Source organism: Lathamus discolor, chromosome 11 (assembly GCF_037157495.1).
Source record: "Lathamus discolor isolate bLatDis1 chromosome 11, bLatDis1.hap1, whole genome shotgun sequence".
Classification (NCBI taxonomy): domain Eukaryota; kingdom Metazoa; phylum Chordata; class Aves; order Psittaciformes; family Psittacidae; genus Lathamus; species Lathamus discolor.
The window spans coordinates 13,183,584-13,211,076 of NC_088894.1; the positions used below are offsets into that span (position 1 = coordinate 13,183,584).

At 61.3% G+C, this 27,493-nt stretch overlaps 1 protein-coding gene across 3 annotated transcripts; it reads right to left on the reverse strand.

Moving 5' to 3' along the window:
• Positions 1 to 820: 820 nt before the first annotated feature.
• MTCL2 (microtubule crosslinking factor 2) lies at positions 821 to 27,430 on the reverse strand. 3 transcript variants are annotated; one of them, XM_065691247.1, is made up of 15 exons: positions 26,656 to 27,430; positions 18,227 to 18,451; positions 16,496 to 16,654; positions 13,593 to 13,655; positions 9,915 to 11,135; positions 8,842 to 8,961; positions 8,588 to 8,713; positions 7,666 to 7,896; positions 7,403 to 7,510; positions 6,984 to 7,151; positions 5,750 to 6,001; positions 5,583 to 5,654; positions 5,152 to 5,222; positions 3,454 to 4,903; positions 821 to 3,360 (listed from the first exon to the last, which is right to left on the reverse strand). In XM_065691247.1, the coding sequence occupies exons 1-15, from the start codon at positions 27,367 to 27,369 to the stop codon at positions 3,211 to 3,213; spliced, it is 5,130 nt and encodes a 1,709-aa protein (XP_065547319.1). In that variant the 5' UTR covers positions 27,370 to 27,430; the 3' UTR covers positions 821 to 3,210. The 3 variants fall into 3 exon arrangements, with proteins under 3 accessions (XP_065547319.1, XP_065547318.1, XP_065547320.1); XM_065691246.1 differs by having other exon boundaries at positions 821 to 4,903; XM_065691248.1 differs by having other exon boundaries at positions 821 to 4,903; positions 8,842 to 8,958; positions 26,656 to 26,876.
• Between the last annotated feature and the right edge of the window lie 63 nt (positions 27,431 to 27,493).

Genomic DNA, 27,493 nt, shown 5'->3' on the forward strand with positions numbered 1-27,493 from the left:
GGGGACAATAAAGAAGAAAAGAGAGGTTGGAGGAGGACAAGGACTGGGCAGATAGAAGTGGAGAATAAGGAAGAGCACGAAAATAGTGGGCAGTATTGAGGCATAAGGAAGGACGGGGGACAATGGGAGGTGGAGAAGGATGAAGATGGGCAAGGGGGTGTGGGGTCCCTGTGCAGGCTGAGGTGAGCTGCTGGGCAGGATGGGACATGACAGGGGAGGCATGAGCAACACCAGCATCCTAAGAACAATGCAGAGCCAAGTGGTGTGGTGACAGCCCTGGTGGCGAGGCCATGGAGGGCCCACAGGTGATGACAAAGAGACCAGCTGGGGTCAGCACACAGCGATGGTGCTGGGGAGACAGGTGGGTGAGGAGAGGATGGGAGACCGCGTGTGGCTGGGCAGCTGACAGGGGCTAGGTCCTGAAGCTCTGTGACAGGACGAGGGGTGATGGTTTTAAACTAAAAGAGGGGGATTCAGGTTGGATGTGAGGAAAAAATTCTTTACAGTGAGGGTGGTAGAACCCTGGCCCAGGTTGCCCAGAGAGGTGGGGGATGCCCCATCCCTGCAGCCATTCCAGGCCAGGCTGGATGTGGTTCTGGGCACTCTGATCTAGTTGAAGAGGTCCCTGTGCTCACTGCAGGGGGCTGGAGCTGGATGAGCTTTGAAGGTCTCCTCCAACCCAAACTGTTCTATGATTCTATGACCCTCCATCTCCCCACCCATGGGTGCCGCAGCCCCCCTCCCACAGCAGCACCAGTGCCCCAGGCAGGACAGGCACCCCTGTCCCTGCAGCAGGGGAAGGCAGCACCAAGGGCAGGGCTGAGGGGTTGCAGGGCCTTTATTCATCACACGACAAGCATGGGACAGGGGACAGGGGCCTGTCATCGGGGCAGGAGGTGCCCTTCATGCGACCTAGGCGAGGATAGGGCAGGGGCAAGTGTGGCTTTGCCCAAAGCAGCTTGGGCTTCACACTGGTGCGGGGGGGACAGGGCAGAGGCTGTGAGGGGCTGGGGCGGCACCAGCCGCCTCCCCACCTCCAGCAAACCCTCCCCATTGCTTTTGCAGACCCGTCACCAGCACGAGCTCAGCCCCCACCCCGCAGGAGACACCAGCACCACTATTTACAGAGTCAGACAGAAGCGACCAATATTACAAATCATTCAAAGGCAGTTGAAAAAATGAGAAACCACATTCCGAAAGTAGAAGAGTCTTTAAAAAAACCCAACAAACCAAACCAAACCCCCTGTTACCAATGAAAATGCTAAAAACCACCCCAAAAGGATCTATGTACAGCAGGTTGCCCGTGGCAGTGCAGGGACCCCACTTCCATGGCAGGAATGCTGCTGGTGAGGGTGGGCAGCCCCTGCCCCGTGTGTCCCACAGCTGGGGGTCCCCCAGGGGCTGGCCAGGCGCCCCAAGGAGCTAAAGGCCACCGGTGCTGGGCCTGCCGGCCCTGGCTGATGCTGGTGTGTCCAGAGACACAGGCAGTGAGCGGCCGGCCTGGAGATGCTTCTGGAGACTGCGACCTGGCAGTGATGCTGCTGCGGGGCTGGAGCAGGAGGGGCAGTGGCTGCAGCAGTGGCTCTGAGGACAGGCTGCAAGATGACAGCAATGTGTAGAGGCCCTGGAGCTGTGTACAGAGCACCAGAGCAATGCACCGTGTCCTAGAGGAATGCACTGAGCCCTAGAGCAGTGTACAGAGCCCTAGATCAATGCACTGCGCCCTAGAGCAGTGTACAGAGCCCTGGAGCAATGTACTGTGCCCCAGAGCAGTGTACAGAGCCCTAGAGCAATGCACTGCGCCCTAGAGCAGTGTACAGAGCCCTGGAGCAATGTACTGTGCCCCAGAGCAGTGTACAGAGCCCTAGAGCAATGCACTGCGCCCTAGAGCACTGCACTGAGCCCCAGGAGACACCTACAGGCAGCTCCATCTTCCTGAATCCCTGCCTGGCCCCGGCAGCAGCTTGGAAATAGGTCAGGCAGCTGCCTCCAGGATTGCTGCTCTCTCCCGGGGCTGCTCTGTGTGAGCTCTGCACTGCCATGGGGGGCTGTGGCTGCTGCCCCCCTCCCTCCCCAGGTAAGGCTTTTGCTGGTGGTGACCGGGGGCCACGCTGCAGCTCCCAACCCACAATCTCTTAATGCAATTGGTGCATGTCCCAGGCAGCTCCATTCGGTGTCTGTAAAATGCACTTGGTTTTACATTGCAGGCTGTCTGGAGTGGGGCAGAGCCAAAAGAGGAGGGGAAGAGAAAAAAAAGAGAGGAAAAAAAAGAAAGAGAAGTATGGATATTCAGCACTTGGAGGAGCAAATAACTACAGGTGGCCCCAGGCAGGGAGGGGGGTGCAGTGCAGGGGGGCACCACAGCCGTGGCCCCTCCCGAGGGTGGCAGGCAATACGCTCGCATCGATGTGCACACACAGAGGCACACGCTGCCTCTCCCCACGCTGTGCACGCGGACACCCCACCTCTGCATCCGGATGATCCAGGGGGACACCCGGGCCCCCCCCAGCACTGCAGGACCTCAGCAGCCCCCCCAGAGCAGAAGGGTGGCCAGGGAGGGCCCCGCACGCAGCCCAGCCCAGCCTGGGTGACCGCAGGGACCTTCCCCGCCTCCTTCCTGCCCGGGAAGCACGTGCGGCCCGCGGCTGATGCAACCACACTGCAACCGGGGCCGGCAGGGATGTGCTGCAGCTCCCGCAGGGTGGGCAGCGCCGGCAGCAGCTGCGGGGCCAACACAGCATCGTGCCCCCATCTGTCGCATCCATCCAGTGTACCCACCGTGCTTTCCCCCAGCCCTGCCCTATTTACACAAGCAGCCCCCCTGGCTGCTCTCCCCTTTCCAGGCCCCAGTGAGCACTCGGCATGCTGGGGTCTCAGCTGATGTTCCCAGAGGGATCAGCACCGGTGAGGCCCCCCCAGTGCTGGCAGCAGCTCCATGGGAGCGCGTCTCACACAGACGGGAGGTGAAGCAGCCACCACAGTGGATGTCACCAGGCACCCCAAGGGCTACCGGCAGCCTCTGCCTCTGGCTCCACATCTGCTTCCCAAGCATCCCCCGGGGTGAGGGGACAGTTAGGAGACAGATGTGCCCACGGTGAGAGACAGATGTGCCCACACCGCTTCTGAGCGGGGCCCGGCAGGGCGTCAGCGCGGGCGCTGTGCCGGCAGGAGCATGGACAGCAGGCACGCTGCAGCCTCCGGCCCCCGGCCTCACTCACTCGAGGCCCCCAGCTTCTCCTCCGCCCTGGGGGGGTCTGCAGGGTGCAGTTTGCACTTGGATGGGGAATGGCGGACCGCAGAGCGGGACGGCCGGGCAAAGCAGGAGGTGAGGGACTGGGAGCTGCAGTCACACGCCATGTCCTGCAAAGACAGATGGCACAGGGGGGTTAGAGGGGCCAGGCACCCTGTCCCCCGCCACGGTGGGGCAGCCTGGGGGGCACCCGGCCTTGTTACCTCGCTGGCTATGGCCGAGATGAGGTCGGGGTCCCGCAGGGCTGCATCCTTACCCCCCTGCCCGGGGGACGAGGGTTTGGGGTCCTCGCAGCTGCTCTGCTTGAGCACTTTCTTGTTCAAGCCGCGGGAGATGCTCTCTGCCGGGTGGTGGGTGGCCGGGCCGGGGTGCTCGGCTCTCTTGCTGCCCTCCTCCCCTGGGGTCTCCTTCTTCTCCGGGGGGGCAGTGGGGCTCTGCGCCCGCCCGCACACGTTCCTGAAGAACTCCTGCACGAGGCCGTACTTGGGTGCTTCGGGCTTGGCCCGGCTGCTCTCAGGGCAGCCCGGCTTCCAGATGGACTCGGTGCTGCCCGCGTGCTCCACCACGCTGAACAAGCTGGACAAGCCATCGTTGATGTTGCTGAGGACGGGGCTGTCGCGGGTGGTGGTGGAGCGGGCCCAGGCAGAGCCGTTCTGCTTGCTCTGGTGCAGGTTCCAGAGGCTCCTGTCCTTAGAGGCATCCAGCTTGGAGGAAGACCTCCTCTGGAGCTTTGGAGAGCCGTATTTCGGGGAGCAGCACGGCCGCTCAATCCTGGAGTGCACCTTGTCCAGGGAGGAGGAGATCTGCTTGCTGCGCACGGACACCAGGGAGGAGCTGCGCGGGGACCAGCTCTTGCTGTGCATGCTGCTGCCGCGCGGCAGGTCAGTCTGCAGCCCGATGCTCACCGTCTGGATGGTCTGTGTCCCCACGTGCGCCAGCCCCACTGTCTGGCTCGAGGTGCTCTTCACCTTCCTCTCCAGCGAGCTGGAGCGGATGGCCTGCCGCACACAGTTGGTGATCTCCTTCATATCATCGCTCATGTTGCCGGAGATCTCCAGGTCGTGCAGCGATGGGGGGAAGCGGGGCACTGGTGGCACCGTGCTCTCCACTGTGCCAGCATCCAGCAGCTCCCGCTGCTGCTTGGAGAAGTTGCAGAGCCACTGGCTGTAGGTGCTCTCAGCGCTGGCCGACTCCTCCGGCTCCTTCGGCTTGGCCATGGTGAACAAGAAACCAGGTTCAATCATGATCTTCCCCTCCTTGTTGTGCACCAGCGGTGCCTCCAGCCGCCGCACCACCGGTGGGCTGTAGTAGATGCGGATCCCCGTCTTGTCAGGTGCCGTGTAGCTCCTCTGCATCTGCTTCTGGGCTGGGTCGTGCGCAGAGAGGCTGTGTGCCCACGAGTAGTCCCAGGAGGAGATGCCCAGCTTCTCCTTGGCCAGGCTGTCGGGGGCAGGTTGCTCGATATTCACGTATGTACAGCGGGAGGGAGGAAGGCCAGCGCTGTCCCGGATGCCGTTGGGCAGCAGCTGGGCAGCTGCAGATGCCTTTTTGCCGCGGGAGTGGTCGCCCAGCCCTGGCGCGGTCTTTCCAGGGAGGTAGGGAGAACAGTCGAGCAAGCTCTCAAACTCTGACATGGAGGAAACAGACTTGGTCCTGTGGGAGGAGAGAGGAGAGCTCACAAGGGGATGGGGCAGTGGGTTGGGGGGCAGCTGGAGGCACCCTGCTTTCCCGTAATGGGGCTCTCCTGAGCACCCAGTCCAACTCCTTGGGAGCCCTTGGCCTCCAGGACAACCCTGGCCCACAGCTGCATCTCCCTGAGCTGCTGGGGCTGCCAAGCCCAGTGACAGCCCCACGCAACCCCCTCCGTGCCCCAGGGAGCATGCAGGCACCAGCTCAGTTACCTTTTGAGGTTGGTTCCCTTGGCTTCTGCTTCAGAGATTGTCTCTTTGTCTGTGATTTTTTCATTGAGAGCCTGGGAGGACACAGAAGCGAGCTCTGGTGACAGCAGGCACAGGACCAACGTACACAGATGGGCTGGAGCAGCGGCTGCACCCCGCTCCTCTCCAGCACTGCCACCTTCCCCCATGCACCCAGGCCTGGCATCCCATTCCCAGTGTGCCACATCTATTATAAATCAGCTCTTTATGACCCTTGATGTTCAGCCATGCTCTCCACCCTCTTATTCCCCCCAGTCCCTAGTGCTTCCCCTTCATTTGGTGTTCCTGGGGGTTTTATTTGCATGTCCTCCCATCTAACCATACACTTAACCATATCTAAACATACACCTGAGCCCAATGGGCACTCCAAGAGCTCTCCAACCTCTCTTGCCCACCTCTTTCCAGTTGCTGCCGTGCTTCTCCATTTCAGAGTGCTTCAATGCCCATGGGTTGGTTCCTTTCTGCAACTGGAGAATGTGTTGGTCACTCAACACGTGCAGTGTGGCCCTCTGGGCAAACAGCAGAGGCCGGAGGACACGTTCGCCATGGGGACACACCATACCTGGTTGATTTTGTTCTGCAGGTCCTTCGCTTGCTGCTCTGCCTGCTGCTGCTCCTCCTTGAAGCGGGCCAGCAGCTCCACCTTCTCCTGGTTCCAGTTCTTCTCGCTGATCTGCAGCTGCTTGGTGAGGTCCATGACAGCGCTGTAGGACTCGGCTAGGAGATGCTGGTGCTCCTCACGCTCCCTCTTCAATGCCACCTTCCAATCTGGCAGCGCACGCTCCGTGATCCCTTTGCCTGCCTTGGACTCCAGCTGCAGGGACATGGTGGTGGTTGTGGGGGACTCATGGTGCTGGACATTCCCAGCACAGGGGCAAGGCCATGGGTGCCCAGTGCCGATCCCATGCTGCCCAAGCCAATAATGGTGTCCCAAGGCTGTGCAGCCCTGGCTTGCAGCCACGTCCTGCCAGACGGGCTGGCAGACGGTCACCCAGTGGGACATGGACTGAATGTGCTGCCTGCTTGGCTGTGCTCTGCCTGCAGCCCTGCCTGCTGGACCCAGCTCCTGGAGAGGGGCTCGTAGAGTGGACCCCAAGGATGCTGCTGCTGCTGGAAGGACCTGGGGGGCTGCCACTGTGGCAGCTCTGCTCTTTTAGAGGTGCGAGAGGGGAACTGAGCTCATCACTGAGCTCTGCCTGGAGAAATCCTGCCTGGAAGGTTCTGCAGAGCGGAGCTGATGTATGGCCATGAGTTGCTGCCAGCAGTGTGAGGGAGCAAAGACGCTCATCACTGTGAGGGCAAGGCTGGGGGACTGATGGGACAGCTTCTGCAGCAGGAGATTCCCTCAGTGCTGAGGCTGCTCTCCCTACACCTCCTGCCTTTGCCTCTGCCATAGAACCACAGAATGGTTTGGGTTGGAAAGAACCTTAAGATCATCCAGTTCCAACCCCCTACCATGGATCCCTCTTGCAGCACCCATGGGGTGCAGAGCTCTGACCTGCACCATGACACAGGAAAACAGAAGGACTCTGATGCTGCTTGCCGGGGAGGGACACTGAGCCCCGGCACCATCCCACTGGCCGCAGACAAACCCAGTGAGGAATAAAGAGCATCCTCTGTTGCTCCAGTCAGGTTTTCCTGCCAGCCCTGTTGCCATAGAAACTCGCCTGCCGGATCAGCTGCTAATTGAGATTCCCCCAGTGCCACCCTCTTCCCAGCCCTGCCCAGACGCCAGCGCTTGGCACACAGGCACCCCCCGGCTCCCCCAGGCAAAGGGGGGTGCCCGGGGCCCCCACCTGGGCAATGTGGCACTTGAGCTCGGCGCGCTCCATCTCCCAGGCAGCCTTGGCCTTGGTGAACTGCTGCTGGAGCTCGCTGGCACCGCGCCGCTCCTCCCGCAGCTCTGTGCACAGCTCCTGCAGGGTCACCTTCATCTCCGCCAGCGTCTTGATGCACTCGTTGGGCTGCAAGAGGGACGGGGGGGATGCTCAGAGGAGCTGGGGCCACCCAGTGAGGTGGGACCCCGTTGGGAGCTGCTCTCTCTGCGTACCAGCCCCGGGGTGAGGGACAGCGGGTGCCACCAAGGCACGGGATCACCCTGGGTGCCATGCCAGCGGGCAGCATCCCCTCAGCCATGCACCCGAGAGCAGCAGCCAGCCCGTGCCCACAGCCTCAACGGGGGCTGATCCTACCCCTTCACGGGGACCCTGCTCACCGTGTTGGGGGTCCAGGCGTCCCCAGTGCACATCTTGTTGTCTGCCTGCTGCTGTGGGGCGAGCTCCTCCTCCTCCAGCAGCAGGTACAGCTCCTTCATGCTGTTCACCTGTGGGGACACCATGGCTGGGGTGATGAGGGGACCCACAGCATGGGATGGGGACATCAACCAGCTCTGGGTGGGACACGTGGCCAGGAGGGATGCCCAACAGCATGGTCACCCCTCCATAGCAGGCAAGGTGGGAGCCCCTCAGCCCACAGTACCTCCAAAAAGTCCTCGCCCTCGCTGTGCACCATCTTGCCCTGGCGCCAGCGCTTGAGGAACCACTTGAGCTTCATGAAGAGCAGGAGGAAGCTCTGCCTGAACTGCTGTGACTCCTGCACCAGCAGGTTCTTCTCCTGGCTCCAGAACTTCTGCTCCAGCCGCCTCTGCAGGTTCAGGCTCTGCAGCTCGAACTCGCGCCGGAGCAGTGCTTTCTGGTGGTCCTCCTTCAGCTGCACAGAGACATGTGGGCTCTGAGACAGGGGCTGGCACAGCAGTGTGGGGCCTCTGCCCCAGGGTGCGGGCTGAGCCTGGTGCCAGCCTCTTATCTAACACCCCTGGGGAGCTGCACTGCCCTGGCAGCGTGCTGGGGACAGCAAGAACATCGAGGTATTGCCATGGGTGGAAGCTGCAAGGCCGTGTGCAAGAAGGAGTATGCACAGACCCTGTGCCCCTTGAAGATGGGATGGAACAGCCCTGGAAAGGACTTGGGGGTACTGGGTGATGAGAAGGGCCTGTAGGGACAGAACAAGGGGAATGGCTTTAATCTGCCCGAGGGGAGACTGAGATGAGCTCTTAGGCAGAAGCTCTTCCCTGGGAGGGTGCTGAGGCGCTGGCACAGGGTGCCCAGAGAAGCTGTGGCTGCCCCATCCCTGGCAGTGCTCAAGGCCAGGTTGGACACAGGGGCTTGGAGCAAGCTGCTCCAGTGGAAGGGGTCCCTGCCCGTGGCAGGGGCTGGAACTGGATGGGCTTTAAGGTCCTTTCCAACACAAACCAGTTGGGATACTGCGCTCTGTGCAGCCCTGGGTGACATCCACGTGACACCCGTGCCCTAAGGTGGACCATCAGCCTGGGGTGGAGGTGTCCATGGCCATGGGTGCAGGGATACCTGTCTCCCAGGTATCAGGGCTGCTGCCTACTCACCTGGCAGATCTTCTGTGAGAAGTTGTCCACCTCGTCCTTCCTCAGCTGCCTCTCCTGGGAGAGCTGCTCCTGCAGCCCCCGCAGGCTCTCGTTGGCCTCCGACAGCACCAGCTGCAGCTCCTTTATCTGCAATGGCCCGGAGAGGGGATGCGGACGGTGGCCTGGCCTCCGTGTCCCCAGCTCTCCAGAGGGACAGCCCCATCCCCGCAGCCCTGTCCCCGTCCCCGCTGTCCACGGGGGGACGTGGCTCTTACCTCGGTGGCGTAGGAGTCATTCTCCTCGGGCCGGCAGGTCCTGTAGCTCCGGGGCTGTGTGGGGTCCGTGTCCTTGGCGTGGGGCATGCGGTAAGGGTCGGCGTCCCTAAAATCAGGCTGCTGCATGCGTGGGCAAGTTAATGAGAACAAACCAAAAGAGCGGGAAGAAAACAAAGCCAGAAAACAAAACAATGGGTCTCCGAAACAGTAAAGAACTACAAGACGACAAAAAGGATGAGGAGGAGAAGGAGCTTCATCACCATGGCGGGAGACAAGGCGGAAACCAAAAGGAAACACAGGATGAGGAGACACGTGGCCTGGATTGTTTGGGGAAAAGGGGGAAAAAAGAGAGAAAGAGGGAAAAAATGTGCAAACACCAGTTATGGTGCCATGCAGTGACTGGGGGAGACTGGGACCTGGGGCTGGTGGGACCACATGCAGAAAAATAGGACTCTGAACAAGCGAGTGTGCTCCAGAAATGGGCTTGGGCCCACAGCCCCAACCACCATGGGCATCCCTGGTCCCTGCCATGAGGGATCCCCCGGAAAGAGGGGTGAAGATGAAGCAAAGCTGCTCTCCGCTGCTTCAAAGGTGCTCTCCCTCGGACGCAGATCTGCCCTGGAGCCTCTGCTCTCCGAATTACCCTGCCTGGGTACCACTGGGGACTGAGGCTTCTTGCAAACAGGCTCCCCACAATTTGGGCTGTTGTTATTAAGGTTCATCCCCAATAAGCAAAGGGGATTCTGGGCTGAGCTGGAAGGGAGCAGCCAAAACATCAGCCCCTGCTAAGGTGGGATTACACCCAGGAGCCCCTGGCCACGGGCAGAGAACAACCAGCCCATGCAGGGATGTGCTGGGATGCCCACGCCATCCTGCCCTGGGCACACTCTGTTGGAGCAGAGTCCTACCTTGTCCCTGGTGCCCCTGGCATGCAGTGAGGTGTTAGTTTGGGTTTCGCTCTGGAGAGGCAGGAGGTTACATTGGGGGTTGGAGTTTGCTCCATTAAAGCAGGAGGAAACGGGGCGGCAAATAAAGCGGCGGCTGCTGCGAGGGATGCGGCAAGAAGCCTGTACCTGGAAGTCAGAGGCATGCTCCTTCTGCAGCCCCTCTTTGGTGGTGTCGTGGCTGCTGGGGCTGGAGAAGCTGAAAGAGTCCGTGTGCTCCTTGAGGCTGCCGGTGAGGTGATCCACCTTCCTCACGAAGCAGCCCAGGTCCTGCTGGAGCACACCCAGCCGCATGAGCAGCACGTTCATCAGCTTGGCATCACTGGGGCTCTCACCTCCACTGCCCACCGCCTCGCCCAGCAGCCCCCCAACACACTCGTTGTCCAAGCAAGCCTTCAGGCCAGAGGTGAAGCCGTTGGCATCCGAAATCAAGATGTTGATCGCTTTGCTGACGAGCACCGCTTGGTCCCGGATGCCCAGCAAGGTCTCCAAATCCTTGGGCTTGAGCAGCTTGGCTGAACCATCGGGCACCTTCCCACCACCGAGCACATCGGCTTCGCTGCCGTTCGTGCCGTCCCTCCAGCTGGTGGTGGGGATGCACTGCGCCGAGTCGCCGGCCTCGGCGTCCGTCTCCAGCATGGGCCGGGTGCTCTGGCAGGAGGCGAGGTCGCAGCGCTGCAGGTTGGAGAGCAGGACGCGGTTCTCGTACTGCAGCTTCTTCACCTTGCCGCTCAGCTCACTGATCTGCACCTTGGCCGTGGCCAGCTCCTCCTGCGAGGGCTCGCTGACCACCGAGCAGCTGTCCTCCGACAGCGTCACGTCCAGGTCGTGCTCCGACTTGTACTTGCTCAGCTCGCCCAGGAGCAGCTTGTTCTGGTCCTCCAGCTCCAGCAGCGAGCGCCTCAGCAGCTCGGCCTCCTCCTCCACGAACTGCAGGTGCCGGCGCAGCTCCGCCACCGTGTCCCCCGTGTCCCCACAGCCCGCGATGCCCGCCAGGAACCGCACGTCCTGGGCCGGCAGCTCCCTGTCCCCCTGGCCCTTCATGTCATCCATCTCCGCCCGCAGCCCGCGGTTCTCCACCTCCAGCTCCACTATCCTCCGGCTGAGGATGTTGGCTTCCTCCTCCACCAGCTTGAGGTGGACCTTCAGCTCGGCCTCCCGGGAGTGGGGAGAGTCAGCCAGCTCCTCCACCGAGAGGGAGCTGTCGAGGTCCCCGTACAGGGACCTGTACTTCAGCAGCTCCTCCTTCATGCCGTCGTTCTCCTTGGCCAGCTTGGTCAGCTTCTTGCACATCAGGGCCGACTCCTCCTTGGCAAAATGCAGCTGGCACTTGAGGTCTGCGCTGTCCTCCTGGGGGGACCGAGAGGGCGCAGGCGTTAAAGGGTGCTCCTGGGGGCCACGGTGGCTCCGAGCGAGCCCTGGGGATGTGCCACCCTCCCACCCCAGGAAGCTGCAGCCACTGCTCATGGAGAGGAAACAACTTTGAGATCCATCCTGGAGGCTTCCAGGGAGAGCACGGAGACAGAGCAGGATGCCTGGGTAAGGAGAGCCGTGCCTCCAGCCCCTGCTGCTGCTGCACCCCCCTGCCAGGGCTCTGCTCCTCCCACCGAGCCCCAAACGCTCCATCACGGGTGGAGAAGCAGCATTTGCGGTTGGAATCCTCCCGAAGTCCCACTCCTCAGCCGCCATTTGTCCTTGCTGCCACCAGGGCACAGAAACCCCCGGCAACCCCGGCACCAGCTCCTGGTCCCTTCCCCAGCTCCTGCGCTTCCTGGGACCACTTCCCCACGTGTGCTTTCCTAAGGGCGGCGGCGGCTCTGGGCTGCCTGCCCAGGCACACTGCTCCTCTGCTTTGGAAACCCTTCTGGATGGAGGACCAGTATTTCCTGATGCCCAGCTCACGGCTTCCTGTGCCATGGGGTCACCCCAGAGCTCCGAGCTCAGTCCCTGCAGGAGGGGACCTGTGGGGCTGTGACCCTCACCCCACTGGAGCTCAGGGGGGTGCTGGCGCCCATCGTCCCTCTGCCTGGCTGAGCTCATCCCCTTTCCCGTTTCCTTGCCTGGCACAAATAAGATGTCCCCCTCTTCGGGTGCTCCTGACCCCCGGCCATGCCTACGCTCACCCCCCGAGCCCCACAGCAGTTGTTTACCCTGCCAGCTTCCCAGGCTGCTCATACTGAGCCCGTGGCTGATGGGGGTGGCTGTCCCATGAATTTAGGGTGCTGGTTTAGTCCCCAAACGGCCACAGGAGCCTCCCTGCTGCTCCTCCCCGCTCACACACGGGCGCAGCCGCTCTAAGGCGCATTAAAGCTGTGCCCCCCCCGCCCCGGAGCTGCAGAGATGGGGGGGCAGTGCGGGCAGACATGACCTCAGTTCCTGTTTATCCCGGGGGGGAAAAAAAGCAGCAGCCGGCGTGTCCCGCTGCCCCTTGGCATTGCTGGAGGGGCACACACGTTCCCGGAGCCACCTCCAGTGCTCCTGGGGTCAGGGCAGACCCCAGCACTGAGTCTGTGTCACCCCACAGCTCTATCTCCAGTGAGCACCAGTGCTCACCAGTGTGGCAGCACTCACCGGGCAGGAAAGGGGCCCAGGAAACCACCAATGAGTCACAAGCATCTGTGCCCATGGGGCCACAGGGAGAGGGAGCATTCAGGGGGACACATCAAGGGGCATTTGAACCTGGGGAAGCTCAGGATTTGCTTTCCAGCACTGGCTCCTTCCTGGAGCATCCATCCCATTGCAGAGCTGGGATCCAGCCCCGCATCCCCAGGCTTAGGGGTCTCTGCTCCGTGGGGATGTGGGAAGCAGAGCGGGGTTTACTGCAGGCCAGGGCTGGGTTTGTTTAGGGACAGAGGAGAGGAGGGGCTGTATTTCAGTCTCAGGAAGGGGGGTGATGGAGGGACCCCCTTGGCTTGGGCCTTGGGTGTAGCTGCAAAGCCACTTTGGGGACAAGGGGGCAGGACTCTGGGACCATCACCTGGCCTGAAAGGGCTCTCAAGGATGGGGTTACAAGGAGATGACAAATAAAAGACCAAAAGGGGAAGTCTTTGAGAGCCTGGGGATCCCCATCCCGTGGCTGCACAGAGTGGGCTGTGCAATGCTCAGCCCTTGGGGTGCCCAGGGTCCCCACCACAAGACATGAGATGCTCTCAGCAGCAGAAGTGGCTTTACAGGGTCTCCCTCCCTACACTGCCTTTAGGGGCACAGATCTACTCCCCAGAATAAACCTTCCAGGTCTTTTGCCTTTGAAAGAGGATTTTTCCAGCATTAGAACACTTGTGTTTCTATTCCCGCAGCAGCAGCTCTGCCCCTCCGACCCCCAGTAACAGCATTAGTGACTCACAGCAGCTCATCCCAACAGCAAATGACAGCTGAAATCCTGCTGCAGCCCAAATCCCCCCCGCACCCTGGCAGGGCAGGGACAACGCGGCCACCATCCTGTCCCATGGGGACCCTCAGCTCCCCACACCCCATGGGGTAAGGAGGGACCCAGGCTACAATAGCTGCAACCCAAGAGAAGGAGCAGCTCTGCAACGGAAAAGCCAAAGTCCTTCAGCTCTTTCCTGCAGTCCTGACCCATGGAAAGGGTTAAAGCCACAGCCACTGGTGCTCCATTGATAAATGAGATAAAGGAGCCCGTGAGGATGGAGGAGGATGGCCCAGGAGTCAATCCCTCCCTTATGCAGGGGCTCTGAAAGGCAGGGAAGCCCTGCAAGGGAGGATATGGCGCTGCTATGCCCAGCTTTACTTCTGGGCTCCACTGGCACCATGACGTGGGGTGCTGCTGGGACACCCTGGCACTGATACCTGCACTGATGGTTTCTTCTCAGCCTTCCCAATGGAGCGAGACCCCCGCTTCTTCAGGGAATTCTGCAGGGAGAAGAGAGCTGTTACCTGGAGCGATGGCTCTGCACCCCAGCACGGACAGACAGACCCACCACGGATGGACATCAGTGCTCTGAACCCCAGGAAAACACCAGAGCCCCCGTGGGCTGAGGCTGTTTGCTGGCGGGGAAGCTGGGCTGACAAGCAGCATGATCTCATGAGGTTTGGCCAGAAATTCCCCCTGCAGGCAGCGAGCTGTGAGCGAGCAGGAATGAGCAGGAAATGAGCCGTGGAGAGGCTGAGTCACGGTCCCTTTGGAGCTGGATGGAGCAGGGAATCCAACCCCCAGGCCAAGGGACAGCTCTGGAGCATCCCAGTGTGGGAGCAGCCTCTTCCCCAAGCAAGGCACAAGTCCTGGTCACTGCTATGGGGAGGGCTCCTCAGCAGGGGGATGCTGACTCTGCCCTCGGGGTCTCTGGGGACACAAGGGACAATCTCCAGGACAGCCGGGGTATGGGGAGGCCAAACAGAGCAATAGAGGAGACCAGAAAGGGGCAAAAAGCACGTGCCTGGAGCAGGGCCAGTTGTGTGGGGAGGGAAGCTGGAGAAAACCCCTCAAGAACATCCACGCAGCCCCCAGGAGCACCGGCCCATCCGTGCAGCCGCCCTGGACCTACTTCCAAAGGGGCACTGGGGCCCAGCAGCCAAAGCAAGCAGCTGGGAAATGCAGCCGCAATGTGGAATGCTGCCCGTGCCAAGGTGCCGGGCTCCAGCTTTCCTATTAAGGCCACGACCATCACTGGAGCTGCTGCAGGGCCTCTCCCGGGGGCTGCCTGTGCCGCGTCGCATCCCTCACCCGCACCAGGCACTGCCTGGCCCCAGCACAGCACCCTGGGGCGGACGCTGCTGTCACTGCTCCACCTTGGGTGCATCCCATGGGGTGGCCATGCCCCTGGGTCTCGCTGTGACCGAGTTCGATGTGGCATGAGGTACCTGGACCAGTCCCACTTTTCCCCTGCCCCCCAGCACATGCCATGGAGGCGCACAGCACATGCACTTTTGGGATAATCTGCCCATCCCGACAATTATCCACTTATGGGAGAAACCTCTTGGAAAGGAGAAACACTGAGCCTGAGGGGTGAGCCCAGCCCTGCGCAGCCTCCACTCAGCCCTGGCTTGGCTGCTAACAAGCTCTGCCGTGCTCTGTGCCCTGCAGCAGCAGGGAGGAGGTGGAGGAGGGCTGTGAACTCACTCATTTGTCTCATTAGCACTCTGAGTGCTCCCCGAGTAACCCCATGCCCTTGCTCGCCTGGGGACACACCATTGGAGCCCTGCTCTGAGCGGGGCTGGGTGTCCTCCTGCCAGCAGCAACCCTTTGAGTGCCGCAGAGGGGCCGTATCCTGTCCCACGCTCTTCTGCCAGGGCAGCGCAGGAGCTGGCACTTGGGGCTCCCTGCACTGACCACACAACCATTGTCTCTGCCTGTTTTTCAAGCACAAGAATCCTCCAGCCCAGCTCCTGCTGCTGCCATTTGTTATTCAGCCTGTGCTGGCTGCAGGGAAACCCATTTCATGCCTGTTAGTGCAGGGGAGGGATGAGACACCCCATCAGGGTGATGCTGCTCTGTGACACAGAGAAGTGGCTGCAGAGGGGTTGGTGCGACCACGGCTGGGTCCTGTGGCTTGCCAGGAGCTGGCCCCAGCATTATTCAGCTCAGGGAGACCATGTAACACTCCTCCAGTACCTAAAGGGGCTACAAGAGACTTGGAGAGGGGCTTTGGACAAGGGCCTGTAGGGACAGGCCAAGGGGAATGGCTTGAACCTGCCCGAGGGGAGACTGAGCTGAGCTCTTAGGCAGAAGCTCTTCCCTGTGAGGGTGCTGAGGCGCTGGCACAGGGTGCCCAGAGAAGCTGTGGCTGCCCCATCCCTGGCAGTGCTCAAGGCCAGGTTGGACACAGGGGCTTGGAGCAAGCTGCTCCAGTGGAAGGGGTCCCTGCCCGTGGCAGGGGGCTGAAGTGGATGAGGTTTAAGGTCCCTTCCAACACAAACCAGGCTGGGATTCTGTGATGAGCCACAGCCAGCCCCAGAGATCCCAAGCCATGTGCTGGTTCCCTGCCCTGACGCACAGGGGCACAGCTGGGGGCAGAGGGAGCTCTCCCTGCATCACGTCCCCATCCTCGGTGGGAGCAGGGCCAGAGCTCTGCCTCAGCACATCTCTCACGCTGCTCTGATGGCTCAGCCAGCGATGATGCTTCCCGAGGGACCAAAGGCATCCCGGGCAGTAGGGAAGCGGGTTACCAGTGCTGTGGTGGATCACAAGTATGTGGTGTCACGGGGATGCCTTTCCTGATGACATCGCTCCTGGCTGGGAACTGTTCCCAAACCTGGCACGGCATGGGGTGCCCTGGATCTGTGCTATGGGCACATGGCTCCCCAGGACATGGATGGGATTGTGCACCCCCCCAGCTCCACAGCACTGCTGGGACACCACCAGGACATCGCAGCCACGCAGCCTCATGGCTCAGCCCCACGCGAACTAGCAGCATGTGGTCAGGATATGGCCAGAACCAGGCACTGTGCCAGGGACACAGCGGCCTCCATACATGGTGCAGAGCTTTGGCCAGTCTGAGCAAGTGGCTGAGGACACGTAAGCGGCTCTAGTGCAGGGGGGACATCCCACAGACCCCCAGCACAGGGCAGAGCCAACCCATGCCCCGGGGCGGGCTGAAGCACGTCTCACACAAGGCAGGCACTGCTCCGGTTTCACAGCATCTGCAGCAGGGTTTGGGTTTCAGTGATGGGAGCAGGGATGGGATCCCACAGAGCAGACACCTGCTATGGGCAGAGCCCTGGGGACGCCTCCCGGTGCCCCCCATGTCCCTCACCTCTCGGAGCTTGTCCATCTCATTCTGCACCACCTGCTTGGCCAGCTCGGTCTCAATGAGCCGCTGGCGCAGGTCCTCGTTCTCCTCCTCCAGCCGGATCCTCTTCTTCTCCACCGCCTCCAGCTCATTGTGGAGCCGCATGGACACGTCCTTGGCCACCTGGGGACACAACGGGGCTGTCACAGCCTGGTACAGGGCACACTGGGCTGGGACCACAGCACCTGGGCACCACAGGCCTCATATGAGGCTGTTACTGAGACCTTTGGAGCAGCCACTGCGCTGGGTGACACCATGGCTCCTGTGTGCGTCCCCTCCACTGCCTGCTGTGACTGCTGTCCCCATTCCCCAACTGTTAGGCTGCCCCGCTCCCCATCCCCTGGCCAAACCCCATCTTCCCCAGCCCTAACAGGATGCTCTTTGCCTTGTTGTACTATTCTCCCACACTGTGAGGCTGGAATCACTGCCACAAGGCTGGGAAAGCAGGCAGGCAGCATCAGAGCAGGCAGCAGCCACTCACTGCAGGCAGCAGCATCAGAGCAGGCAGCAGCCACTCACTGCAGGCAGCAGCTGTGCTGGCAGGGAGAAAGGAGAGCTGCTGCATCACATTACAGAACAAACAGCAGCTGCCCTGGGTGAAGGGTGGCTCCATCCATCCATCCATCCATCCTGGGCACAGACCCAGGGCCCCCCCTCTCCACATTCCTGCAAGGGAGCAGCCCCTGACATAAAGGGAGCTTAACAGCATGGAGCATTCACTCCTGCATCTGAAGGAAGGGAAAATCATCCCCAGTGCCCCCGGTCCCCTGCCTGCCTGGGGTACCAGCGCTGTGGAGGCAGATGGGGTGGCGCAGGCCATGGGGTCAGGCTCCCATTCCCCCCAGGGATGGGCTGTGCTTTTCCTTCCATGAAGGGAGAAGCTGGAGGGGGATGTTTCAGGCAGCAGCACCCAAGCTGGGGGGTGCTGGGTGGCCTGGGAGGGGATTGGGCCCCCAGCAGAACAAGGCAGGTTCACAGCCCCACGCTTGGGGCATGCCTCAGCTCCAGGGCTGGCTGTTTCCTGCTCAAGAACCAAAGCTACTCCTGGAGCTGCTCTCGTGCCCCCCGAGCCGCCACTGCATGCCGCTCCTGGCAGCAAGAGCCCTCAGCAAACACTCACCGGCACCAGCAGCTCCTCAAGGCCAGCGGCTGGTGGAGGAGAGCAAAGTCACCCTGCAGAAGTCCCCTTGTCCCTGCCGCAGCCTGGCCTGCCACCATGCCTGGGGCTCTGCAAGGGTTCTCTGATGCCTGAGAGGAGCAGCCCTCATGTACCAGCGTCCTGGTCCCCATGCTCCCTCTCTGTGCATCTGTGATGCTCCAGCTCACGGCAGTGGCCCCATCCTGCCCCCACCGGTGCAGGATAAGGCAGCTCAGCCCTGGGACACACAGCTCTAGCCTGCACATGACGAACCTCATATATGGCAGTGCAAGACCCCTATCCTTAAGCAATGCTGTCTCTCTCCACCCCAGGCCCCACCTAAGCACCCCCCACCTGCGAGCTGCAAGCACTGCTCCCCACTCCCCGTATCAACTCCATGAGCAGGGAAGCATGATGCCCCCATCGACAGCCCAATAAGCAGCACAATCCATGGCACTCCCTGCACAGCCCCTGCTGCCCCATTGTGCTGCACCAGCCACAGTGTCCACCCCTCACCTAAACCCACCCTGTGCGCCGTGGGGCCTGCACAGCCTCACCTTGACGTCCTGCTTGAGGCTGTGGATGAGCTCTCCATCCACCTGCCCGGTCTGCGCCACGCGCAGGCTGCGCCGCTCCGCTTTGCGCAGCCGGTACTGCAGGATGCGGCAGGTCTTGCTGGCCTGGTCCAGCTGCTGACGGAGCTCCTGCAGCTGGTACACGTCCTCCTCCATGTAGACATCCCTCATCTCCAGCATCTCTGCGCGCAGCTCCTCAATCTCATCCTGTGTGGAGATGTGCGTTAGAGGGGACGGACCCCGCAGATGCTCTCCCCTCTTTTTGTGTGGTGGGGACACATCCCCACCATGGCTCCCCTGGTCTCCTCCAGCCCACAAACTCTTCACACACCTTCAACTCCTCGGCTCATAGAATCATAGAATCGCAGAATCCCAGACTGGTTTGGGTTGGAAAGGACCTTAAGGTCATCCAGTTCCAACCCTTTTTCACAGGCAGGGACTCCTCACCCTAGACCATGTCACCCAAGGCTCTGTCCAGCCTGGCCTTGAACACTGCCAGGGATGGAGCAGCCAACACTTCTCTGGGCACCCTGTGCCAGCGCCTCAGCACCCTCACAGGGAAGAACTTCTTCCTTAGATCTAACCTGAACTTCCCCTGTTTCAGTCTGAACCCATTACCCCTTGTCCTGTCACTACAGCCCCTGATGAAGAGTCCCTCTCCAGCCAAGCTCCATCCTTGCAGGAACAGGGCTCGGAGCCAGTTGGGCACCATCACCCGCTGATGACCCAGCCACAACAGGGAACAGCCAACACGGGCGCCTGTAAGCATCCATGGTGAAAGAAAGAGGAAGATGGGGGAGGGAGAGGAGCTGCAGGAGCAGCACAGGCAGCAGCCGCGGCATGGAGAATATGGGATGTCTTTGGAAGAGATGTGTCAGGGAGGCAGGCGAGAGCAGGAGGAGATGGCAGGCGAGGACAGGGAGGCAACGCGGGGACACGGCGAGATGCTGCCAGCGCCGGGAACCAGAGGCTGTCCCTCATGTTGCCACCAAGCAGCAACCGCTGGGCTGCGTCCCCGGTTCCACCCCTTCCCAGCTGCATCAGCTCTCATGGTGACAAACCCCTCCTAAGCCGGAAGAACCTCTGGCACGGAGCTGCAGTGTCACTGTCACAGCAGGGCCAGGGCTGACATCCTGCAGGCACCAATGGTGACCCGAAGCCTCCAGACCTGTGGGAACCCTGCATCAGCTGCAGCCCCAGTGCCACCTCCCCATCCAGCACAGCGCAGTGGCCACTGCGGATGCTCAAGAACTGTCCCCTCCTGTCCCTGGGGACCTACACAGGCTGCACTGCCCAAAGCTCTTCTCACGTCCCTGTGAGCATCCCCCGAGCAAAGCTCCAGCCATCACACTGGCTGCTCCCCTCCTCAAGAAGACCCTGGACCCGGCATGCTTCTGGGAAGGGATCAAACATCTGCTTTCCAGCCACCACTGCACAACCCCATCACTACCGAATGTCGCTCCTGCTCCTGCTGCTGCCTTGCTCCATGGCACGGCCACAAGATGAGGATCCAGCATAGGCAGCGGGGATGCACAGCCCCGATTCCCCCCAGGCAGAGGGGACAAGACCCCGCTGCTCCTGACCCATTACAGTGCCCTACAGACGGGGTGCGCAGCACTGTGCCGGCTCTGCCAGGCGCTGGCACACTCCCTGCCCTCTCATCCCGCTGGATAAAGCCCCAGCTGCAGGAATTCCCCCTAAAGGAGCCCGGAAGGGGGGGCAGCAGCTGCAGGGACAGGCACAGTCGCTCACTGTTGGCTTTAAGCACTACGTGATAAACAAGGAACGTCGAGACAATCCCGGATTATCTTCTGGTCCAGGCTGCCGGAGCGCAGCGGCACCGTGGCCACCAGCATCCTGTTGCCCCCCTGAAGCTGCTCTGCTTCATGCTGGGGGGTCTGGAGAACAAGAGCAGGGCACAAACAGCCCAGAGGCACTGAGATGGGCAGTGGTGAGTGCCAGGGCTGGGGCTGCTCCAGGGACAGCTGGGGACTGCCCTATGAAGGGGCACCACTATGGGCATGTCCACCCCTGGACAGCTCAGAGGTGAATCCCCCACGGCTGAACAGCACCAGACAGCCCCATGACGTTGCCATGCACCCAATGGAGACGCATCACCAGCACTGCCCACCCCATACAGCAGTGCCACAGCCCTGAGGACACCACCTTGTAACCCAACCCAGCCTGGGGAGCTGGCTCATGGCATCTGTTCCTTCGGAGCTTTCACGGGCAAGGTTGAGCAAGCTGCTCTAGTGGAAGGCGTCCCTGCCCGTGGCAGGGATTGGAACCGGATGAGCTTTAAGGTCCTTTCCAACCCAAACTACTCTGTGATTCTATGTAAAATACATCATGCATCGCATGCACTCTGCAGCGGGGTGATGGAAAACCACCTTTCACCACCAAAGTCATGTGAATTGTGGCTTGAATCTGATTGCAGAGGCACCCGGGGCTGTCTGCATCCTGCTCCAGTGCTGATCGTACCAGCTCCCATTTGCCATGCGGCTTCCCCAGGCAGCAGGCGAGCAGGGCAGGGAGCAGGGACCTTGGAAAAAGCCCAACCAAACCTTGCTGGAAGGAAGCCTGGGCTTGCAGCACCAAGAGCTCCTCTTGTTTATCCCTCGGGTTGTAGCAACCATTATACTGGGATGAGGCTGTGTCCAGCGTGAGCTGCTGCCTGGGCAAAGCCCATCGGCACAGCCTGGAGCTGCTTCTGCCAGGACTGGGGCTGGGGGGTTTGCAGCAGGGTCGGCACTGGAAGGCTGGGAAAGCTGCAGGAATTTGCATGCCCCCCATAACACCAATAAACCCTTCAAATGGCAGCAGCGCAGCAGCCACACAGCCCTCCCCAAGCTTGCCCCTAGGAGGCAAGCTGTGCCATAAGCCATTCTAACTGGATTAGGATCGGGAGCAGAAAATGCCAGTAAACTGGAAGGGAGCTCAGGATGGCAAAGCTGAGCCCCACCATGGCCAGGCTGCGGCAACAGAACAGCCTTGTGGTGACTGGCGGTGGCACATGGGGGGCACAGGGGTCACCCTATGGCTTTGGGGTCTGTGACAGCCACTGAGCCTCGCCCTTTGCATCTGCACGTTTTCTGGGGGTGATGCCCCAAAACAAAGTATAATCATCTGGATAAGGTGAGAGCAGAGCCAGGAGCAAGGGGGAACCCCATAGAAACATCCCCAGTTGAGCAGTGGTGTTGTGACCACGAAGCTCCATAGCAATGCTACATCAAGTGTGAATCGTGAACTGGTTTGGGTTGGAAGGGACCTTAAATCTCATCCAGTTCCAACCCCTGTCATGGGCAGGGACACCTTCCCCTAGAGCAGCTTGCTCCAAGCCCCATCCAGCCTGGCCTTGTGAAACAGAGACGGGGTAAAACAGAGAGAGGGCAACACTGGGGATGAGATAAATGACTTCTGTCCAAGAGGCTGCCGGGCTCGGATTCGCGTCCCACGGACAAAAGGTGCCCACCCCTGCGTGGAGTCACGGCCTCCCAGCACCCCTGGGCTGTTCATCCCCTCCATCCCCCAGGATTACCCACCACTGCCTCCGTGTTCACCCCATCTCTGCAGCCACAAAGACTTCATTCATGGTGGGTTTACCTCATCTTGGGAATGTGCTGGGGATCTGCAGCTCAGGCGGACTCATTTCAATGCCCAAGGGACAAGGGCGTGCACAAGCAAACACCTCGCATGCCTGCAGGAGGCAGGTTATACTGCACAGAGGAACCCAAGAGACAAGATACCTTCAGCCTTCTCGGCACAAAGCTCAGAGGCACTGTGTCTCCCTGGGGAGATTATTAAGGAAACTGAGGAGCGGCAAGATGGGATGTAAACTGCCTGGATCCAGTTCAAACGTGCATGCAGGTACAGAGCAGGAGGAGGTAACAGCTACAGCCATGTCCTGATGCCCACCTGCAGGACACCTCAAAACACAGATCAGACCCATCGGTGGTGTGGCAGAAGAGTTAAACCCCCAGCTCTCCTGCCCAAGGGGTGGCACGCTGGCTTAGGTGCTTGCAAGAACACAGCATGCTCAAAGCAGCGCAGGGGACTCGCAGCTCCTCAGCAGGACCCACTATCTCTTAGAAGCAGAAACAGCAACGGATACACAACAGGATGATGCAAACAACGCCATGGCTGGTGGCTGAGGTGCTGCTGGCAGCACAGACACCCTCAGCTTCGGCAGCCTCGGGCTCTGGGGCGCAGCGGGGACAGGCAGCCCTCGGGGAGCCCAGCCCTGGCTGCATTCACACCCTCCACCGCACCCCAAACCTCAGCACACGCTGCAGAGGAGGAGCAAGGGTGGAAGCTGCCTCTGCGCTTTGCACTGATGCCTTTGTGCAGAGCCTGGGGCCATGCAGGCAGTGCGAGAGCCTGAGATCCCTGGTGCAAAGGTGGGGATTACTGTCCAGGAGCACCAAGCACCAGCTTCCTCCGAGATTACAAGGACAAAAGCAGCAGCTTCCCATTAACTCTGAGCCCCCACCAGACAGGAGAGGGAATTATGCTAGAATTTGCTAGGGGAAAAATGAAATCAAGAGGGAATTTTAAAGGGAAATTGCCGTGCTGTCCCTGCCAGCCAGGGGATCCCAGCAAATGCAGCTCACCCGAGCCCATGCCGGGGTGCAGCGGGCTGAAGGATGGGTAAGGCACATCCTGTGTCACACAGAGGTTTCTTCAGGTGCATCAAGAGCAGCTCTAGCGCAGCTCTGACAGCAAACATTAGCCATCCTTCCCTCCATGTCACGCTGGAGCCCAGTGCAGCACAGCCCTGCCCTGGCAGGCACCACGGCTCCTGCTCAGCACAGAGCACATCAGTGAGGGGGAAATCCACATCTCACAGCTTTACACCTGCCCCATAACGAACAGGCAAACAGCCAGGGGCTCTCTGCAGCCCAGCCCGTGCTGGGCAGCACCTCAAGAGGCAAGAGGCTGCGAATCCCCTTGCACTGGCTGCTGGCAGGTGATACCTGGCATATCCCTGCATCCCAGCTCTGCCGGCGCTCACTGGGACCCCCGGGCACAGTCCCTGTCCCTGCGGGCAGGCAGGATGTGAGCAGCAACAGAACCGGGACCCTGTGACAGCCCTGCGCCAACCACGCTGCCCAGACACAACCTCCAGGTCCCCCATGTACCCCCAGTTGGGTCTGTGTAGCTGGGAATATACTGTGGGATGCTCCCAGCAAGCCCTCACTGGAAGCACACACTGGTCCCTGCCTGCCTTGGGAGAAACAAGGCACCCATCCACCCACCTTACGTGTTTCTTCATGGAGCTGGGAAACGCACCAAACCCCAGGGATGAGGGAGATGCAGGAGGGGGCAGCAGGGCTGTGCTTCCAGTGGTACACAGCTCTCTCCTGAGCACCTCCCCAAGGAGAGGAGAGGAAAGGGTTTGCAGGCATCCCCTCCCCTCGCTCCAAACCCTTTCCCGTGCCCACTCTTTGTCTGCCCGTCCCTCCGCAGCTGCTGCTGTATCACATCTCACATTTTCCAGCCCGCTGAACAGGGCTGGGAGCTGCTCTCCCATCACACAGCTCAGCAACAGTGAGATAGGGCAAGAAGGACACCCGAGACCTCGCCTCTCCTTGCTGGCTGCCACCCTGCACGTGAGGAACGGCCCTTTTTTGGGGGCAACACTTGAAATAACCCATTTATGGGGTGTCACAGCAGGTGCACAGGGACAAGAGGACACACGAGCCCAGCCGGCGCACCCAGAGCGGGAGGAGGAAGGCAGAGCCTTGCACAAATCTGGGTTACACAGAGAAATGGGTGAAGTGTGCTTAAAATATGTACGTTTGATTATGGCAGCTGAGGGAGGATGCGACGTGAGCTGGCACTGCTGCGAGGGCTGCGATGTGCTCTGCTGGGAAGCTCCAACCCCAGCGTGCAGCACACGGGTGTAGTAGCACCACACATGCCTGGCCTGTGCCAGAACGCTGCCAAAACCCTCCCACCCCCCCGAGTTCCTCGTTTCTCGTTAAAAACACACCAGGTTTGAGCTGGCTCTGACGAACACACGAGAAAAATCCTCATTTGCAGCTCGCTGCGGGAGCCCTTGGAAATAAGTCACCTCTGAGGAGCCTGATTCATCCATAGCCAAGGGGAGGGGAGGTGCTGGGGACAGAGGGCATCTCTGCAGGGTCCCTGCATGCTGCTCTCCAACCTGGGCTGCATGGCCAGGCGGGTGATGTTCATCGCTTGGGTTAGGGCTTCATTTTTGCCCTAAATCCCCAAATAAATACCCTGATTTTTAGCAGAGCTGGCACAAGGCAGCCCCCTGCTGCAATGCAACACAGGTTTCTGCTCCTTGCTGGAGCTAACCTTCCACCTTGGAGTACAAGGGGTGTCCAGCTGGAGCCTGGGGACTATCGCAGCAGTCTCCTGCTCAAGTGTCATGAGAAACAACCTACAACATGGGCATAAGCAGAACAGACCCAAGTGCACACAGGTGTCACGGCCAAGTAGGGAGGATGCCACCAGCAACCCCACTGCACTTCTTGGTGCACATATCCACTCTCCCCACTGCTCCTGGCTGGGGGGGGGGGTTCAGTTGCCACCCCTCAAGGCAGGTAGAACACTGGGCCTGCTGGCCTGCAGCCTGCAGGAACGGCATCACGTGGAAATGGAGGAAGCGCTTGCTCGGCACGTTGGAACCGGAGCGTTTGCACGTGCGTTCCTGGACACCGGAGTGGCCTCATCTGTGTTTTTCCAGCTCTCAGTAAATCAAAGCCCTTAAGCTCTTGCTGCTAATTCTGGCAGGACTTGGGACACCAGCTGTGAACTGGGGCTTTGCTAATGGCCAAAGGGCCTGACTGAGCATCTTTGAGTACATCCCCAGCGCTGAGCTCCCACCTCGCAGCTATAAACCCAAGGCATTTACAAGCTTTGGCACCAGCGGCTGAGCTGGCCTTTCCAACCTGTGACATCCCAAGAGCAGCCACTGAGATGTGTGCCCCCAGCAGGTGACTGCACAAGCACGTCATCCAGGGCTCCACCCTGAAGAAGAGGAGAGGGTGTAAAACGCCTGCAGCCCATCAGGACATGGTGCTTGGTGGGTGTTTGTGCCCACCCTGCAGCAGGCAGTGCTGCCAAGGGGCAGCAGGTCAAGGGGTGACTGAGAATAACCTGCTCTGTGCCCCTGTCCCCACACAGCACATCTGCACTGGCGTCACCCACCATGCCCCTCCTGAACCAGGCAGCCACACTGCATGCCCGGAAAAAGGCCCCTGGAAGCACAGGAACCTTGGAAAGAGGCGAGTTGGAAAATGTCCTGAGGGTCTGGCAGCATCAGCAGGCAGGGAGGGCATGGGCAGCATCCCTCCCTGCACCAAGCTGAGCAGCGCCCTGTTGAGCAGTGTCCCAGGATGCCAAACCAGGCTGAGCCAAACTGTGCCGTGCTCTGCCATGCCAAGCTGGGTGGAGAACAGCCGTGCTGTGCTGAGCTGTGCCAGCCCAGGCTGTGCTGAGCTTAGCCATGCTAAGCTGGGGCCATGCTAAGGCTTGCCATGCCCAGTCGGGTCATGCCAGGCTAAGCTGGCCCACATTGTGCCAATGTGTGCCCTCTGCCAACGCGTGCCATGCTGTGCTGAGCCAAGCGGTGCCCAGCCATGACACACCATGCTGGACCATGCCCAGATGGGCCCTGCTGTACCAAGCTGAGCTTTGCTCCGTCAGCTGGGCCATATCAGGAGTAGGGAAGCCATGCCCTATATCCAACCATGCCCTACATCATGTTATGCCAAACTGAAACAAGCCCATCCATAGCATGAAGTGCCATCCCCAGCTGTGCCATGGTGCACTGAGCTGAGCTCAGCTGTACCACGCCAGGCCATGTCCAGTGATGCTGTGCTGGGCTGAGCCATGCCAATCCCTGCACCCAGCCATACCATGCAGTGATGCCCAACTGAGCCGGGCCAGGCTATACTCAGCAGTGTCATGCCAGGCTGAGCCAGGCTATACAGGGCTGAGTCGAGCTGTGCCCTGTGCCCAGCCATGCCCAGGGATGCTGCACTATATTGTGATGCTCCATGGAAGGCTGAGCTATGCTATTGCCCAGGGATGCTGTGCCTCCCTGAGCCATGCTTTGGGATGCCATGCCGTTACCAGGGATGCCGTGCCATGCTGAACCATGCGCTAGGATGCCACATTGTGATGATCCTTGCCTTGGGATACTGTGCTGTGCCCAGAGACACTAAGCCATGCTGGCGCATGCCCTGGGATGCCACACCACTCCATGCTATAGCCAAGGATGCTGTGCCATGCTGAGCCATGCCCTCGGATGCCATGCTGTACCTCACCATGCCATGCATGCCCAGGGATGCTGAACCATGCTATATCAGGGATGCTGAGCCGTGCTGTGCCACACCACTGCCCAGGGATGCCGTGCCCGGGGATGCCGCCGTGCCCACCTTGAGATAGTCGTTCTCGGAGCGCAGGTCCTCCAGCTCGCGGAGCAGCCCGTCGGTGCCGGCGTCCAGCAGCTCCTCGGTGAGGTCGGAGAAGGCGAGCGAGGTGCTGAGCTGCAGGCGGCTGCTGGCCATGGAGGCGGCCGAGGGCTCCTCGGGCAGCGGCGAGGCCTCGCCGGCCGAGGGCGGCGGCGGCGGGGCGCTGCCCGGGGACTCGCCATCGCTGCCGCTGAGCCCCAGCTCCAGCGAGAGCAGCTTCGCCTCCTCCGAGGCGCTGCAGTCCGACACCTCCGAGCTGCTGTCGGTCAGGCTGGGCCCGGCCGCCGGCCCCGGCCCCGGCCCCGGCCCCGGTCCCGATCGCTTCGCCCCGGTGGCCGCCGTCTCCGCGCCGCGGCACCGCCCCTTCACCCTGGCCGCGCCGCGCCCCGCCGGCCCCTTGCACCCGGCCCGGGCCGCCGCCGCCGCCGCCCGCTTCTCGGGCCGCCCGTCCTTGCCGCCGCCCGCCCGCCGCGGGTGCGCGCCCCCCGCCGCCAGCCGCGGGGCCGCGCCCGGGTGCCCCCCGCCGCCGCCGCGCCGGCTCTTGGCCAGCGACCAGCCCGGCACGTCCTTGGGGCGGGCGGGCGATGGTGCCCGCTGCGGCTTCTTCTTCCTCTCCGGGAGCGGTGGCGGCGGCGGAGCCGGCGCGGGGGAACCCTGCTCCGCCGGCGCGGCCTCCATGTCCCGCTGCGCTGCGCTGCGCTGGGCTCGGCCCCGGCTGCCGCTGCGACTGCGGCCCCGGCTCCGCCCGCCCCGCCGCCGGGCGGGGACGAGCGCGGGCGGCGAACAAAAGGCGGCGGCGGAG